A 17,551-nucleotide genomic window follows, 5' to 3' on the forward strand; every position below is an offset into this window, starting at 1 on the left:
ACCCTTCATTTTAACTCATCAAATCTTAGGGGGGCCCCCATGCCCCAGGAAAGATTAACCTCAACAACCGGGAGCATATAAATCAGATGGGCTGAAGAAGAGAGGCAAAGTGGTGGAGGTGGTTTCAGAAGCGAGAAAATCAGGGTCACACTTGAGGTTAGGCCTTGCAAGTCCCCCACCCCCACCCCCACCCGCCACCTTTGACCTTCAACAAGAGTTTGACCTTGAACAAGAGACCTGTCTGTGTGTCTACTCCATCATTTGTAAAAGGAAATATTATGGAGCAGTTAGTTACTAGGTACCAGTCAAGTGCTAGCGCAGGGGATATGACAATGATGGAGTCCTTTCCCTCCAGCAAGTTGACTCTAACACCTACCTCCGAGGTCTCTTCCAGGGAAAGAAGTGTTTATCTTGCTTTGCACTGTAAATCCCTTGAGTGAGGCAGAGACTAATAATCTGTGCCTCAACAAACAAGCAGGCTTCTAATTTAAAACCAATCAAAAGCAAGATCTGCCTGAGCTTCACTTGGCTGGACGGAGGACACAGAAGTGGCTCTGGGTCTTGCCCAGATCAATGTCCTTCTTCCCCAGGGCCAAAAGGCAGAACGTCTCCCCTGGGATAAAAGAAGGCCAGGCAGCGTTTGTACAGTACTATATGGGAGACACTGGATGTTATCTGAAGTGCTATCTCATTAAGGAGTGTTAATTTCGTGGAGGTGTAAATATTGCTAACAAGGGCTGCTGAGGGTAGGAAGGAAGGGATGCTATGAGAGCCTACAGCCTGTCCCCAGAGACACAAATCCCCTGGTTTCACAGCATCTCGGCGGAGCATTCCGCACTCCAAGGTACCTTCTGGACTCAAGCTTGCAGGCATGAGATGTGTGCAGAGTGGAGGAAGCAGCGGGCCTCGGGAAGCCTTCCGAGAACATTGGCTCAGGGTGACATGGAGGACAAAGGCGATTCAGAATGGTCATTGCCAAAGATGACCAAGCCAGGTGGCAAGGCTATGGGAGCAAAGGTTGAGAGGTGACAAAGCCATGTGGCATGCCACCAGGAACAGGAGAAACTCAGTGGAGATGAACAGAGGTTCGGAAAGCAAACAGATTTTTTTTTTTTTTTTTTCAGCTAAGAAACCCTCTGTCCCAGTTTTAGAAGGGTTAGCTGGAATTCCAGTCTGTGGAAATTAGAACCAAGCCCTGAGTCTGCAGATGCCACCCAACTGAGTACTCAGCCCCCAAGACACCTTTCCTGGGCAAATAACAAGAAGCTGACACAGGAACAGGAAGTGAGTTATGACTAGTCTGTGCAGGGATCTGAAAGTTACTCAAAAGAGGTAACTAGCTGGACTTAGAGTGACAAATGGCGCATATTCTCCTGGGGGGAGATATTCTCCTGCCTGCCTGTGCCTGAATGCAGGGCCTCCACCCTTATCCTAGCACAAGATGGGGTTGGGTGGTGTAAAGACAAGGCTAGGAAGCCTAAACTACATTTTCCCATTAACTCCTCAAAGAAATGTTTATCAGGCAATTCTTTGCTAGTCATCATTTCAGACCACTGGAAAAATATCAGCGAGCGCCAAGGGCAGCAGAGGGTACATTTAGTCCCAGCACTTGGGAGGCAGAGGTGGGCAGATCTATGAGTTCTAGGCCAGCCTGATCTTCTTCTTGAGCTCTAAGAGAGCCAAGGCTACACAGTGAGCAAGGCAGACAAGACCCGACGGCTTGAAGTCCTAAAGCTTCCAGGAGGAAAATGCCTTAAAAGTGTCCAAGATCCATTCCACACTACAAACATGCCTTCGTGTTCTTTGTCTCTCCCCAGCACCGTCCCTGTTTCTGTCAAGGTCACAGATGCATCTCAGTGACCTTCAATGGCCACCACACAGCCATCTGAAGAGACCCTAGCTGCTGCCTCTCCCTACCCAGCTGGCGCGGTCTTCGACAAGGGAATGAACAGACCACTTCGTGTGTGCGTTTTATTCTACAGCAATGTAAAAATGTGCATCTCCTCTCTCCGGGTCTGTGACAGCCACTTGGGATCAAAGTAACCGTAGCTGTATTTTCCCATTCCCAGAGCTCCAGGACCCCTCCGGGCTATGCCACCAATATTTCAACAAATCCTGAACACCAGCGCATGCCCAGCCCAGCATTCCTCCTCCTGGGCCAGTGACCTCAAAAGGACAAGATGGGGGGTCTCTGAGGAGCCACTCTGGCACTGAGTCAGCTCAGGCATCATCTCAGAGCACCGGACAGCGGAGGTAATCCTCTCTACATCCAGACACCGCACCGGGGAACAGTGACCTGGGTGGGTGCCCAGGCTCAGACACCAACAGAGCCCCTCCTCTCCCCACGTGTCCCAGCGGTTGCCCAAGAAAGTCTTTTCAGCCTTGTGGGCGGCGGCTGCATTTCCAAGGAATATAAGAGGAGCAGGCAGGCGGGGCAGATGGAAGTAATTACCGGCGGGGAAAGAGGCGCAGGGTTGGGAGGGGCCAGCAGGGAAGGAGAGAGGGAGGGAGGGGAGCCCTGGCCTGCCCCACTGAAAGGGGTGAGAAGCCCAACTAGACATCGGTTCTGGCAGCATAGAGAGGCCTAGATTCGTAGTCCCCCTTTGATACTAAATCACCATGACCTTGACGTCTTTCTCTTATATTTATTTATATATATCTGATGGGACCGGTTAAAACAAGCTCCAGCTCAGAAGTGGAGAAAACAGGACTGAAAAGTGCAGGCTGGGGAAACACACTCAGTCTCGGCCCCACAGTTCATGAGTGGTGTGTGACCTTGGTAGAGTAATTGTCGCCTGGCCCAGCCTGTTTCATTTACAGACGGGCTTCGTTGACAAAGAGGCTTGCAAGAAGTAACACAAAGTGTACTGCGATGCTCTCCCTCCCCGCCCTCTTTTTCAGTTTTCCCGTTAGTGTGCGTTCTCACTTGAGTGCCGGTATGGCTGTGCACACACACATACCACGGTGTATATGTGCAGATCGAAGGACAATCTCAGCCTTTCACCTTGTTTGAAACAAGGACTCTTTGTTGTTCACACCGCATATGCCAAAACAGCTGGCCCTTAAGCTTCCAGTGATTCTCCAGTCTCCATCTCCCACCTCACCATAAAAGCCCTGGGCTTACAGAGAGACACTGTGCAGTCTGGCCTCCTACACATCTTGGGGACTCACTCAGACCCTCAAGCTTATGTAGCAAGTGCTTTACCCACCGAGGCATCTTGCTAGCCCTAATAAACTGTCTGAGTCAAACCCATGTAATCCAGGCTGGCCTCCAGCCTTTGAACTCCTGGTCCTCCTGCCTCCACCTCTGAAATATACTAGGATTACATGAATGAACCACCATGCCTAGCCCTATGTCCCTTCTTTATTCTAAGACTATGCTTCGATGGTAGAGGACAGAGGGTAGACCGTGGGTACAAGTGGCATCACTATAGCAGATGGAGAACTCACACCTGGAGGAAGACTTGGGTCCAAAGCAGAAACTGTGTTGGGGGGGGGGCAGCAGGAAAGGACAATCCTCAAGTTCCAACTGTTCTCGGGCTTCCTCACATTCACTGAGCATCTACTCAGACCCCTGCCTCACCTCAGACTGAGCTGCAGCAGTGTCCTCGTCTGCCCTGCCTAGAGCAGATCCAAGGGCTTCACAATGGCAGCAGTCACATCTGCCTTCTGCTTTGGGGATTGGGTCGGAAGAGCTGCACTTGTGGACACCCTATCCTGAAAGCCACGGCCCTTGGGTGGATTCCAGACCAGGCTCTGGCTGAGACTTTGGTATTCCTTGGGGCTACGTGTGACCGCTACCTCTACCTGCATTAGTCAGACACATCTCAGGACTGTAGAAGGTATGGAGGGTTGGGGGACACTCTCCATCTCCTGGGGTGGGGTTGGGGGGCTGAACACAGAGATATTTTGGAGCTTCTCTGGCAAATGCTAACAAAAGGATGTGTAAGCTAATGACTACCGCCATGTCCTAGCCATTTCCTTGTGGAAACTGAAAACTCTGGGTCAGAGGCAGGGATCTTTAGGAAGAAGGAGGATCCTAAGGGCCAGAGCAAAGAGAAGCAGAAGCTAAGCCGTGCAGCACCAGTTCATTGCAGGGAAGTGACTGAATCGGTGTAAAGGGACTCAACACTGGGGAGAGGTAATATGAACCCCACTTTCCCTGCCCTCTGATGTCCAAATCTGTCTCCTAAGGGCTGCAGCTCCACCTTGATCGAAATCAGTAGGTTCAGCCTTCAGACCTTCTTAGGACCCCACGCTCCCACCCTAAAAGCCTGTGGCCTTGACCCTGACAGGTTGCAATTGCTGTATTAATACAATGAATATAACTGTCTCGTAGTATCTGTAGTGGTGCCCTCCCTCCAATGGAAGGTGTAAACCAAGAACCATGACAGCAGGGGTTCTTACTTCATTGGGTGGCCTTGGGGCAGATACTCTGAGGAGAGAACTGAGGCCTGGAGTAGCCTTCAGAGCAGGGGCAGATGCCAACCCAGTGGCGTAACTGCAGACTGGCCATGCCTCAAGATGGTGCTAAGAAGAGGAACCTCTGTTCCTCCATACTCAGGGAAGAAAGGAGGTCCTTCCCAGGATTTCTGATGATTCCAGAAAGGGGCAGATTCTTAGTTCTACCCGGAAAACAAAATCCTATGACACTAAAACAGCTGGCAGGGTACAGGGGCCAAGGCGCTTTTGTGGGTGAGTCACTGGTTCAGGGAAGGGAGCGAGAGGGAAGGGAAGGGAAGAGAACCTAGAAGGCACTGGGGGCTTCCTCACTCTGGGACTCCACTCCTAATGGAATGGGGGCTTCCTCTCTTTGTGCAGCAACCCACTCCCAAGCTAAACATGCCCTTCAGTTTAAAGCCTAAGCAGGCAACTTTTTAAAAATGTGTACGTTTGTCCTGCCTGCATGTACTGTATTTATGTGTGCCACATGCATGCCTCTGAGCCTGTGGCAGCCAGAAGAGGGTGTTGGATCCCCTGGAATTGGAATTAGCCACTCTATGGGTACCTGGGTATTGACTCTGGGTCCCTTGTAAAACCACTCAGTGGTCTTAACTACTGAGCTATCTTGGAGAGATATAACCCTAGAATAACCTTGAAGAATAAACTCAGAAGGCGGTTAAGACAGGGTCTCATGTAGCTCAGGTTGGCCTCAAACTCCATACAGAACAGAAGATGACCTGGATGATCTACCATCAGAGTGCTGGCATAACATCTCCAGAGTGCTGGGATGATAGTTAGGTACCACCACAGTAAGTTTGGACAATGTAAGAGATCAAGCTTAAAGAATGGAAGGTGGGGGTCCAGGGTTCACTAAGAAGCCAAAGATACCTCCCCCTATGCAACAGGGCAGTCCATAGGGATGTTCAGAGTGGGGCAGAGGCAGAATACAAGTTTGAGGAAGCTTAGTGGAGCCAGCTTTCTCAAAGGATGATTGCAGACCAACTCCCAACAGAACAAAACACATGCAGTTATTTCCCAGGCCCGCAATGACTGGCACCTCCTAGGTGGCACTCTAGGGGTGCCTGGGGAAGTAAGGTTATAGATGGAGTTTCAACAGCAAACTCAGAACTCTTCCTCTGTGCCTCTGATACTTACACATATCATTTACAACCTCCTGGGTAGAAGCCTGGAGGGGCCAAGTGGGATCTGTAGAACTGACCCTGCCCTGTGGTATAGGTCCGTGCCCCTTGCGATAGACAACCAACACTGTGGTACTGTTCACACCTAGCCTAGCCTGCAGTAGTAGCCTTCTAGCCCGGCCCTGGGGATCTAGCCTAGAGGTCAGAGAACACAGTAGATACAGGCTCATAGACCTGAAAGTCTACTTCTCTGGACTGGAAATGGCAGCGGCACAAGACACGTTGGCATCTCGGGGCTGCCCACAGATCCCAGCCAGACTGGGTCTCAGAGAGGCACCTAGAACAGACATGACAAGGGTTCTGTTCCCAGCACTAAGTCAACTTCTCAGTCCTGTCCTATTCCTTCTCACTGTCCACAACCCACGCAACTTTGAAGCACAGCTGCATAGGCCCAAAGACCCCCTAATTCCTTGGACACGGCCACCCTGCAATTGGCAAGCCCACCCTTTGGGGCTTTGCTCAGCAACCTTGCGACTCCAGCCCACAGGCAGACCCTGCAAAACTTGTCACCTCTAGCAACGCCAGCCTACATGTCCTGGACTTCGGAGGATGCTAAGTGGTAGTCACCTATTCAGCCAGGGCGCAAGAGCGACAGGGGTGGGGGTTAGAAACTTTCCAGAGGATTGTCCTGTTCACTCACTCCTAGAGAGCGAGACAAATCAGGCTTCCCGCGAAAATCTAGTCCAGGAAAAGGGACTCAGCTCCCCAGGGCTGTGGCCACCCTACACCAACCCCGTGCAGCGTGGCGTCCACGTGCCCGGCCCCGACCACCTCCCCGAGCCGTGGCGGGAGGCTGGAGCCTCGCAGCCCGGTCGCTCCCCGCCCTCCGCCGCGGGGCCCCAGAGCCCGGCCGCCGCGTACTCACCCTCGCGGGTGGAGCGGGGCGGGGCGAGGTAAATCCGCGCGCAGCTCCGATCCGTTAGGCGCCCCGACTGGCGGGGCAGCACTGGCGCAGTGGCTCCGCTCGGCCCGGTCCCTGTCCCGGGAACGGGGCCGGCCTGGGAGCGGGCAAGTCCGCCTGAAGGGGAGGCGGGGGCCAGGGCTTGGGCGGGGGGCGGGGAAGGGGCCGGACACGCTTGCGCACACGGGCGGGAAGCCGACAGCCGCGAACGGCGCGCTGGAGGGAGGGCGCACCGAGGGAGGGAGGGTGCCGAGAAAGGAGGGAGCTAAGGCGGGAGGGAGGGCACGCCGAAGGAGGGAGGACGCGGAGAAAGGGGGGAGCTAAAGAGGGAACGGGGGCACCGAAGAGGGAGGGCGAGGGGCTTGAGGCCGCCTGGAGACTGGGGTTGGCATGGAGGCCTCGGGGCCTGGAGAGAGACTACCGGGGTGCTGGAGGCTGGATCGGGTGAGAGCAAGCCCTGGGCAAGCACTGCCTGTGAGTGGCTCCCAGATGAGTATGCCCAACGTTGCCTCTAGCACTGATCCCACGCTCTCCTGGAAACAATAACCAAGAAAGGCTCCTTTGCTGTCCCCGCGCGGGAAAAAAAAAAAAAAAAGTACCCTTTTCTCTCTACAGAAACTGAAGTACAGGAGTGGGAGTCCATCCTTCCAATATCCTCTCATGCCCTCATGCCAGTCAGGTGACCTAAATCCGCGAGCCTTTTCTCTGCCCCGGGCAGGCCAGTGCGCCCCAAACTGCTCCCTCAGCACCCTCCCTTGCATACCCTGTCTTAGCCTCGGATAACTTCTCAGTTTCCGTTCTTGCTGAAGGCGCCAGGCATCCTGTCTCCAGGGGAAACCCCTTCAAGCCTTTAACCCTGATTCCTTAGGCTCTAGAATTGCCTGGACTGAAGAACAGTGCAGAAAGCACCCGGCAGGTCTGTCCATTTCAGGAGTCAGCACAGTGTAACCCAGTTCCTAGTGTGAGCACCCTGGGGCAACAAGGAAAGTATTAGATCCAGTCCCCTTCCCCCGGAAGCTTACTATCTAGTTGCAGAGAACTAGATAACAACTAGGGGGGTTGTGCTGGACTCCCTTCAAGCATCAGGCGGCACAGGATGTGACTAAGTGTATCTGACAGTAAGCGCCCAGGGTTTTAAGGGAGTTTAAAGTCATTGTGGAGAAGCTGTAGGTCTCACGTGTTGGGAACATCCAATTCACAAGTTCTGCTCAGTAGAAACAAAACAAAGAGATGGCCTCTAGCTCCTTCCACTAGGGACGGTTTCTACCTGAGTTATACCTTGCATAAGTGGAAGCTCTTTGGCAGCTCGCCAAAGCCTAGTTTTATTTGAATGGTACCTTTGGCCTGTCAGTCACCTAGTCACTCAACAAATATTTATTACATATCATGTCCTGGTCTGGAGCTAAGCTGGGAATAGAGAATACAATGGCTATGTCTCTGTGTTTGGCAAGGGAAAAAGAAGGAAAATTCATATTTTGCAAAAGAAAAACTGCAAGTTGATCCAAGAAACAGTTGCCCAGCCTCTAAACCTGGCTAAGTCTTCGCCAAACTAGGTACAATGACACGTTCACACTTCTTGCTAAAGGTAAAATCCTACCGTAAAATTGAGCTTAAGAATCAGCTTTTTTTTTTTTTCTCCTGGAGACCTGAATTCAAATCCTGCTTCTGCCACTAAATAGCTTTCCTTTTCTTATTGGGATAAAAAAAAAAAAAAAAAAAAAAAAAAATCGATGGAAATAACTGCCCTTATTCAAAGGCATTATTAGTATTGAATGAGACAAAGGAGGTGAATTTGTCCTGAAATCACCATCTGATACGTATAACTATGGGCTCAATAAACATGCACGCAAGCAAATGCCTTTTAAATGTATAAAATGCATTCAGAACCAAAGAGCCAGCCTCTCCCAGTCCCAATCATCCACTTTGCCATGTGTTTTAGGACTTTTCTCTTGTACTTTCTTCTTCCCCCACCCCACCCCCTTTCAAAGACAATCTCACTAAGTAGCCCAGGCTGACCTGGAAATGTGATCTTCCTGCCTCAGCTTTCTGAGAACCAACATTACAGTTTCTTAATAGTACAGACAGAAGCTGAGCCAGCAACTGAGAAGCCCCTGTATCTTCTGTGGACGGGAGGGAGGTGATTTTAGTATAAAGACAATCTTTCATCCTAGACTTCTGGATTCTAGGATCTTGCCAATCCCACTAAAGCCCTTGACAGGACACTACAAGTTGCTTACCATGAGTCAGGATGTAACAAGCTGGGCTTTGGCCTCAAGGGACTATTCCTCTTGAATAGGGTAGCTGTGAGGAGGTGAGCCAGGACAACCTTCAGAATAACAGCAGTAAGTCCTACTCAGCTAACAAGCAAACCACCTCCATCCCCATCCTTTTGTCCCCCTTTTTATTACCTTTCCTGTTCTCCTAGGTAGATGTGGCAAGCACCTGACTCCAGGGACAACCAGTGGAATCTTAAGCAGAGGGAGGAGACAGAGGAGGAAGGGGTGTGAGAGGAGGCATGTGTGTCTGGGCCAGGGAGCTCTGTCCCTGAGGCTCCTGTTGGTCAGGCAGCTACCTGACAAATGTGCCTCCTCCCAGACATCTGGCTCCTGCCCCTCACATGTGCCACGTTCACATCCTGGAGGAAGGGACAGCAAGATGCCATTTGTGGAAGAAATAAACCCAATCCAGCATCTCAGGCGCTTTTAAAAATAGCAACCCCAGGATGGTATTTCAGCTCCTATTTTTATCAGATTTATAAGGCTGGACCATGGCGTTGAACTGTTCTCAGGGATCTCAATAGCAGGAGACATCTCTATTGTGGTGGGGGAAAACCTGCCAGAAGGCCATGGCTAAAATGCATTCCAGGACCCCTTCGGTTGGAAGAGGTCCCAAGCATGTCGCCCCTGCCTTTCTGTGGAGCCAAAATCAATGAACCACGGTTTGTGACTCTTTTCCTTAAAGTCTAAGCTGTGTGTAGTGGAACATGGCTGTAATTCCAGTACTCAGAAGGCTGAGGCAGGAGGATCATCAGGAGTACTAGGCCAACCTAGCTTATAGACACTCTCAAAAACACCTGGGCACAATGGTATAACACTAATGCCGTTGAGGATACTGCTGTAGTGATCTAATCACTTCCCAGGGGCCCTGTGTTTAATACTGTCTCCTGAGGTGTTAGAATATTAACAGAGGCTATAGCAAGTACCTAGTCCCCAAATCTTTCCTTTTAGATCACTCTCATGGCAGAAAAATAGCTAAAACCTACCAATAGCGCTATGCTTTAAAATCTTTTTTAAAAGTGTATGTTTTATCTGCACATATGTCTGTGTAGCATGTAAGTACCTGGTGACTGTGGAAGTCAGGAGAGAGCACAGGATTCCCCCAGAACTGGAATTACAGATACTATGAGCCGCCATGCCAGTGTGGGGAATCAAACCCAGGTACTCTGGAAGGGCAGCCAGTAGTCCTAACCACTGAGCCATCTTCCCAGGTCCTTTAACAAGTCCTCACAGACCCCTGGGAGTAAGCATGGTTGCTGTCCTTATTTTATGAATACCGCAAGTCATTCCAGTGTCCACTTGTTTATGGTGCGGAGTCTTACGCTGGAGCCATCAGACTACTTCGCCTCCAAAAGTAGACGAACAGACTAGAGGAACAAACTAGAGGAACAGAGCATTACCCATTAGAGTTGGAGAGAGACTCCAGTTGGTAAAGTACTTTAATCCAGGGAACCCATGACCTGTGGAACATGGTGTCACATATGTGTATCCCAGCACCGGAGAGGCAGAGAGTTACTAGTGAAGATAAATTAAGACCTGCCGTCTTTTCCCCCAATTCTCCCTTGAGGAAAAATGCTGGAATGTAACTCAATGGCAGATTACTTGCCTAGCAGGCATGAAGCCATGGGGGTTCAATCCTTTGGGCTGTAAAAAAAAATAATCTATAGTGCTATAGCATTATAGTGTTACAGTATTAGTATTAATAGATATAGCTATATTGGGCTGGAAAGATGGCTCAGCAATTAAGAACATTATGTAACTACAGTTTCAGGGGAGCTGGCATCCCTATTGGCCCCCATGACCACTGCACGTACATGGTACACAGACATGCAGGAAAAGCACCCATATAGAAAATACGAAAATTTAAAGGTATGTATGAAAAATATTTTAAGCACAGGAGTTTGTCTCGATACTGCCTAAGAAAGCAGAATAACAAGTATTTACATTGCACATAAGTAATCCAGAGGTAACAGCATAAGGGAGGATTCGTATTGACCCTGTATGTAACCCCTGTGATACTTGAACAACCAGAGTTTGGGCCTTGGGCTGATGTGTCTTATAATCAAAATCCCCGGCACACCAAGGTAAAGACTATTCAAGTGTTTTCGATTAGGAACTATCACGAGAGATGTTTTCAAATATTTGTGTGTGGTTCTTGTTTCTAAACTTAGAGCTCTTTATTCAACAGGTACATGCAAAATGGAGCTGGAATCTATGCTCTCCCTTGGCTTTGTGCTGACAATGCTCCATGAGAGGGCTTTGGAGTTCACAGAGCTTAGGAACCATAGCAAGCCATGTGTTCTTTGCTTCTCATCTCTAGCCAGGCCGGAAGAAAACAGCCCAGCACTGGAGGCTAAAAGCCATTTGTGAAGGTGTCCCTGATTTATCTGGGAAGGGCGACGTCCGCCATTACCCCAGTATGAATGGGAGGATCTCATTGGCAGAGCAGGGCTGGCATTTGCAGTTGCTCAGGGTGGGTCGAGCGTAATGCATTCTGCTCAGAAAGCTTGGTCCCGGGGAAAAAGGACATTGTGCTCTGGAGTGACAGTAGGAGGAAAGACTGAGGCAGAGTTACCACTGCCTTGCTCTGGGAGCTCAGGCCCAGTTCCATGCCTGTGTTCTACACATGTAGTGTGCATAGTTCCACAGGTCCTGCGGCAGAAGTTTCCACTTCCTGAGGCTGACATTCACCCTGTAGTGAGGCATTGTGCAACTGTTTATATGTAAAAAAAAAAAGAGTGTTCCGTGAAATGATTTGTTATACAAATGTGAACCGTCCCAATGTTGATCTGCGTTAAAACTGTGTTTTACCCAGTCAGAACCCCGGGTGTGGGGAAGCTAGAATGGTAAGATGTTCTTACTTTGCGGTCCTCTCGGTCCAAAAGGAAAGGCAACAAACCAACAGATACAGCAAGAATGAAAGAGGCCAAGTATGTGAAATCCCAGACAAGTCATGTCTGTCAGTGAGGGTACCCCACAAAGACATAAAGGGATCTTATCACCATACTGCAGCCTGGCCGCCTGAACCTCAGTGAACTGAGACATTGGGAGCTCAGAAATGGGGATGGGGTACTGGGGTCTAGGGGGAAAGCTGCTGTCATCTTTAAGGATAGTGAAAAGAACTGGCTGACTCTGAAGGGACCCTTGCCAGACCTTAGGCAGAGGCTAGTCCTCCCAAGTAGAAAAAGAAACTTAAGTGGCAAGGCCTAGAAGGGACCTCTCTGTGACAACAGGTAAATAAGGCATATGTCACTATTCCAGAGAGGCATCTCCTTGCAGAAAAAGCCAAAAGGGAGATAGAATTAGTTAGCAGGAGTGGAGAGCCAGAAAGGTTATCCAGAGCACAGGTCTATGCCCTAGGGAGGAGGAATACCTGGCCTCCCCAGGCTTAATTACTAGCCTTGCAATGATGACCCCATGACCTCGCTAACCTGTCTACACGAATAAGCAGACTGGTCTTTTCCTGTAGGTTGTATATCCAGACATCACTCCACCCCACCCAAACCAGACACAGTGAGATTATAGCATGTAACACAAAAGTCAGCCTGTGCGAGCCTGAACTCACGGGCAGCACGGTTGGCATGGGGAACAAAGAGCATATGATATGGTGGAGGGGTTGTGTTCTGGAGAGGCCTCGTCTTGACACTCAGCAGTGTATCTCACACCAACAATGCCTCCTGCCCCACTCACCCCACCCCCAGGCTCCAGAGCACACTTAGTGGCATTTGCTTTCAAAGAAGAGGTCACTTGTCTACCCTGGTAACTGGAAAAGGAGCAGGTGAGATCCAGGAATCTGCCGTGCAAGCTGTATAAAGCTCTAAGAAAAGATCTCTGTCAGCCTTCTCTCCACAAACCCTCAGCATTGGCACATAACCCTGACCAGGAGAGCTTTTGCTTTCTGTTCAGGAAACCACTAGTTTTTGTGGCAGCCATGAACAGATCTGGCCTACACTTGTAACAGACACACCTGCTGTGGTTACCACCAGAATAACTGCAAGTCCATGTGGTGGCTGGGTATATACCTCAATGCTGGGGTGTTTGAATTGCAGAGAATGCCAGGTTAGGACAAGGGTAGCTTTATCATGCCTCACTTGAACTTGCTGGAGGATAGAGTAGTCTCAGGCTCTGACCATTCATTCCCATTCTTTGCTTTCTTTTCTTTTCTTTCTTTTTTTTTTTTTTTTGTAAAAAAGGAATCTCTCAGAGGCACCAAGGTACAAGTGCTCGCCACCATAAGTAGTTTGAGCCTGGAGCAAGTGACAGGATCAGGGCCCCCACTGAGGGACTCGCAAATATAATAGTTGGGCACTGAATCAAAGCTCTTAGTTCTCAGGCCGGGGGATGCAGGGTCACAGCCATCCGTCTTATGTTTCTTCCTGGTCACTTCAGAGTCTAACATCTTACATCTCAGATGAGAGCGTCGGCAACAGGGCACAATATCCTTAGCCTTCCCCTGCCCAACAGTAAACACTAGTTCTGCTCTGGCAGGAGGATACAATTGTCCTTTGTGCTGGAGAGTGACCTCATGGCGCTACATGTAGCCCTGTTCTGGTGAACATGGAAGGTGTCACCCTTTTGAGGTAGGCTCCTACCAGCTCCAGGGCTGATCATCAGGCCCCATACCCCGAAGTCTGTAGCCTGGAGATTCCGTGAAGCAAAGCGCTGATGAGATAGTCCCCGCACCCTCCACTTGCAACCAGATCATTTTGCCCCGATGGTGTTTTGAAACTTCTGGCTGCCCCATTATGAGTTTGTTTTGTCTTTCTGCCTAGATAAGAAACTCAAGGCCAGGGTTCTGCTGACCAAATAACAGAAGCAAAGGCAGGCTTTGGGGGTTTGCATCATCTGGTTCTCAGGAAAATGATACAGATTCCAAGCATCTGTCCCCAGCCCCCTCCCTCATCGAATTCTCAACAGCCTTGACACACACACAGGGTGTAACCTCATTACTGGAGACTGAAGGAGGAAGTGGCATCTAAGGCCTCCACAGACTACTTCCGGAAAGGTTCTGAACCTGCTTTTAAGGGTGGGAGTGAACTTGTCCAAAAGGAGGGCTGGAGGCAGAGGAACGTGGCAGCAGAATTGGAAGGAGTGTGCAGGGAGCAGGGCAGACCTGGGACAAGAGAAATCAACAGGTACAGAAAGCCTAAGGAGATGGAGGAAGGCCTCAACCCTTCCAGGAAGCTGTGACTCACCAGCTGTGACGACACTGAAACTTTTCACCTTTCCCAAGAGGTCCCCACCAGTTCTGCCAACTCCCCTTCCTCCACCCCACCAGGCTACACCATCAGTCCTCACCAATAAAGATCTTTATTCTCATGTGAGGAATAAACTAGTACAAAAAAAAAAAAAAAAAATCTTACACTTGACCTTTGCTGAAAGGCCAAGAAACTACAAAATACATTTTTAGGAAAATCCCTTAGAGATAAAAAACCCACACTACCCCAAGCCTGATCTACTAGTTCCTCTCTCTTCAGACACTCTCAGCAACTCAGGGTTGCTGGGCCTTCTGCAGGAGCTGAAGCAGGGGGTCATCGGTCCTGAGGGCAAAAGTAAGAGTTCGCTGTTGATAATGCTTGGGGTCACACTCCAGGTTCTCGATCACTTCAGCCAGCAGGTGTGCCCGCTCCACACCTGAGCCAGGAGCCTCGAAGCCCAGAGCAGTGAAATGTACATGCAGGTGATAGTAGGAGGGCAGGTAGTGCAGGTACACTCGCAGGCGGTCTCCCGTCACCTGGTAGCGCTTCAGGATGGCTTCCTGGTAAGGAAAGGCAGTGATAAAAGGTCGTGCTGCTGAGGAGCCAGCACCTCAAACACACACCTTCCCACTTGCTACAATTGCCCTGGGATGGCTACAAACCCAACCAGCTTTCTGCCCCACCTGCCTTAGATCTTGGTCTTCTAAGAGATTTGAAAACATGGTGACACAGCTAAGCTGAGACATTCCTCATTGGAAATGCACGTCAGTCACACCAACCAAGCCTCAGGAAACATGGGGCTTCTTCCTTTGGGAGTCCAGGAGTCCCAGCTCCTAAGTTGGCCCAGAGTCCCAAGACTGCAGGCCTGTAGCACCTGATCACTTGTGCAGTAGGCAGGGGGCTGTGTGGAGATGACTGTGCTAGGAACTTGGGAAAAGGAAAAGATGCCTGGAGGGACTTCAGGAAGGGCTCTGAGACCTCTGTGGGGCTCCTTGCAGAAGAAGAAAGCACTCAAGTTGGCCCTGGTTCCTCTTCCCATCCACCTTGCTCAGGCCTCTGTGGGCTCAGAATTTAGCCCCAAATCATACCCTGTCTTTGGTGCTTCCAATGGAGAATCACAGCAGCAGGTTTAACTTGGGTGGGGGGCGGGGGGCAGTGCTTGCTGGGATAAGAAGAGCTGATGGGGCAGGGCAAGCCTGCCAAACTGCTGGGGCAGGTTCCTCCCTGAGAGAACTCCACTTTGTGCCACTGGGGGGTACCTAAAAACTACTGGAGAAACGAAACTAGTGGCTCCATAAAGGAAGAGGCTAGAAGGGCACTAAGTGGAGAAGGCGGTTAGGGCCCAGAGGTATGGGAGGCAGTATCTAGTTAGCACCCAGCACTGTGGAAGGGGAGGAGTACTTCCTGGTTGGGTAACTGTTGGCCCCTGGCAGGACAGGTGTCTTTACAGAGTCTGGAAAAAAGGCTGAGGCGCAGCTTGTACACTGGTATCTTTGAAAGGGATCCCAACCAGATCCAGAGGTCTGAGAGCAAGGTGTTCAAGGGCTCTGAGACAAGACTCAAACAGCAGGCCAGGCCCACAGACCCAAGCTGGTCACTCTTCTCCCACCCTCTCTCCTGTCCTGACAGCTCCTTTCCCCATCTCATAATGTCCCGGATAGAAAGTCCCTCCAGAACATTAGGTGAAGCAGAATTCAGGCAGCCTTCAGTCCAGGTGAGAAGGTCTGTGCATATAGACAAGTCAAAGTCACATGACCAATACCCAAGGAAATCTGGTGCTTGGTGGTTGTCATGAACAAGACAGATCTGGGATGGGAGGGACACAAGCCTATGGGGTAGGCGGACCTACGGATGAAGGGCAGGTCTGAGGGCAAGGAAAGGTAGGTGGAAATAGAGCTGGGGTGAAGGCAGGGCCGCCTACGAATTAACCTACAACTTGTAGCAATCATGACTGAGATCCAGACAGACTGTGAAGTGTGAGGACAAAGACCCAGGGGGACACACTGGAATGGGCTTCAAGTCTGCACTGTGAAACAACTCACCTGTCCTTCCCGGAGAATGTTCCTCAGTAGTGGCAGGTGCTCTGGAGTGAGATCTCGAAGTGACCTGATACCCCGGCGATGGCAGATGGCAATCAAGTACAGGTCGTCAAGCTGTGCAGAGACCACAGGAAAAAACAAGATGACACCGGTTTTAGCAAGAGGGCTACCAGCCAGGGCACGCCTACCCCCAAGGCCAGTTCAGGAGATCCTACAGCAGAACCAGTGAGCAGGTACCATAGGAGTCTGCCCTGGATGACAAGGGATAGCTGAAGAACAGGATTTCTGTGGATTCTCTGGACCTGTAATCCCAGCACTCAGGCAGAAGAACTGGGAGTTCAAAGTCACTCTGGGCTGTACAGCAAGACCCTTTCTCAAAAAGAAGAAACTGAGAAAGAAAAGGGAAAAAAAAAAACTATAAAACAAAATTCTCCATCTGGGAATGTCTACATACACTACAGAGTTGACAAGAAGAGATGGGCAGGTTCAGAAAGCCAAGCACCAACGTCTTTGTCCTGAAGTTTACAGCTTCACCTATGTGCACGTCATTCTCCTGTATGAAATACTGTATGTATGAGAGCGTGGCAGCTTTTTTGGTTGTGTTTTTTTTTTTTTTTTTTTTTTTTGGTACGACAGAACCCAGAGTTTTCTATCATAATCTCTACTAAGCTACTTCCCTATGACACACAGTGACCGGCACACGAGAGGAAAGAGTCCAACTAGCTAGGTGAGCAGAAAGGGAAGGCAGGGGCTCTGGACCTAGAGAGAACTATGAGAGCGAGGGTTCAGAGAGGGTGGCAGCTCAATGTATGTGAAGTCAAAGGTGCATGCAAGGGTGTGGGAGACACACAGAGGAAGCGTCCTGGGACTGTCAGCTATTTCTTCTCCTATCTCAGTGGTTCACAGAAGACCTTTCCTACAGTCCTTCCTGTAAATGGAGCCTGGCTGAAAACCGGGAGGTCACAACAAAGAACCAGTGTCAACAAGATCTTGTGCCAGAGAGCAAATGAACTCTTTCTCCTGCCCGGAAACCCCTCCCACACTCTCCCTGCTCCCCAAACCTTGGCCTTGCTTGGTTATCACACCCATGTGCCAGGCTTCTGAGCCAAATCCAGACAGAGTACAGCAGCCCCTAGTCCTGAGGTCTGATCTGCTAGATTCCTCAAGGACATAATTTGGGGACCATGAGTCAATCAGCCAAATCCCAAGAGCCCTAATGTAAGACCTGGGAATGAGAGCGACCTTGTGATCTCTGCTGTCCAAGTATGCCATTTCTTTTCGTAATAGTCATTCTTCCCACCAGAGTTACAGGAACCTGGGCTGTGCCCCAAAGCTGCTGTCTGGGCTGTGCTCACCAGGCCTTTCCTTTATGACGAGTCCTACCTGGATTCTCCCTTTTCACTTTGTGCCCAGGTAATGTATTTACTTAGTCCAAGGGGAAACCAAGAAATAAGAAGGGCTTGATTTTGAGCATATGTTTTGGCTGTAGGATGTG

At 50.2% G+C, this 17,551-nt stretch overlaps 2 protein-coding genes and 1 long non-coding RNA gene across 4 annotated transcripts in view; 1 reads left to right on the forward strand and 2 right to left on the reverse strand.

Moving 5' to 3' along the window:
* Positions 1 to 7,509, reverse strand: part of St3gal4 (ST3 beta-galactoside alpha-2,3-sialyltransferase 4) — a 49,775-nt gene extending 42,266 nt beyond the window's left edge. The window contains exon 1 of one of the 2 annotated variants that reach the window (XM_076924607.1): positions 7,307 to 7,509. The gene's annotated coding sequence lies outside the window, so the exon portion shown is untranslated. Of the gene's footprint in view, positions 1 to 6,507; positions 6,678 to 7,306 lie in introns of those variants that run through there. The other variant, XM_076924606.1, reaches the window with a different exon arrangement.
* On the forward strand, positions 1,115 to 2,794 carry LOC143438942 (uncharacterized). The gene is made up of 3 exons (XR_013107463.1): positions 1,115 to 1,284; positions 1,818 to 1,964; positions 2,070 to 2,794. It is a non-coding gene; the product is annotated as an uncharacterized LOC143438942 (long non-coding RNA).
* Positions 7,510 to 14,113: 6,604 nt separating the features above from the next.
* Positions 14,114 to 17,551, reverse strand: part of Dcps (decapping enzyme, scavenger) — a 53,582-nt gene continuing 50,144 nt past the window's right edge. Inside the window, exons 5-6 of the mRNA XM_076924609.1 lie at positions 16,060 to 16,170; positions 14,114 to 14,577 (exon numbers count right to left, since the gene is read on the reverse strand). Coding sequence (XP_076780724.1) covers positions 14,311 to 14,577; positions 16,060 to 16,170 — 378 coding nt within the window. The 3' untranslated portion in view covers positions 14,114 to 14,310. The remainder of the gene's footprint in view (positions 14,578 to 16,059; positions 16,171 to 17,551) is intronic.

This window comes from Arvicanthis niloticus, chromosome 26 (genome assembly GCF_011762505.2).
Source record: "Arvicanthis niloticus isolate mArvNil1 chromosome 26, mArvNil1.pat.X, whole genome shotgun sequence".
Lineage (NCBI taxonomy): Eukaryota > Metazoa > Chordata > Mammalia > Rodentia > Muridae > Arvicanthis > Arvicanthis niloticus.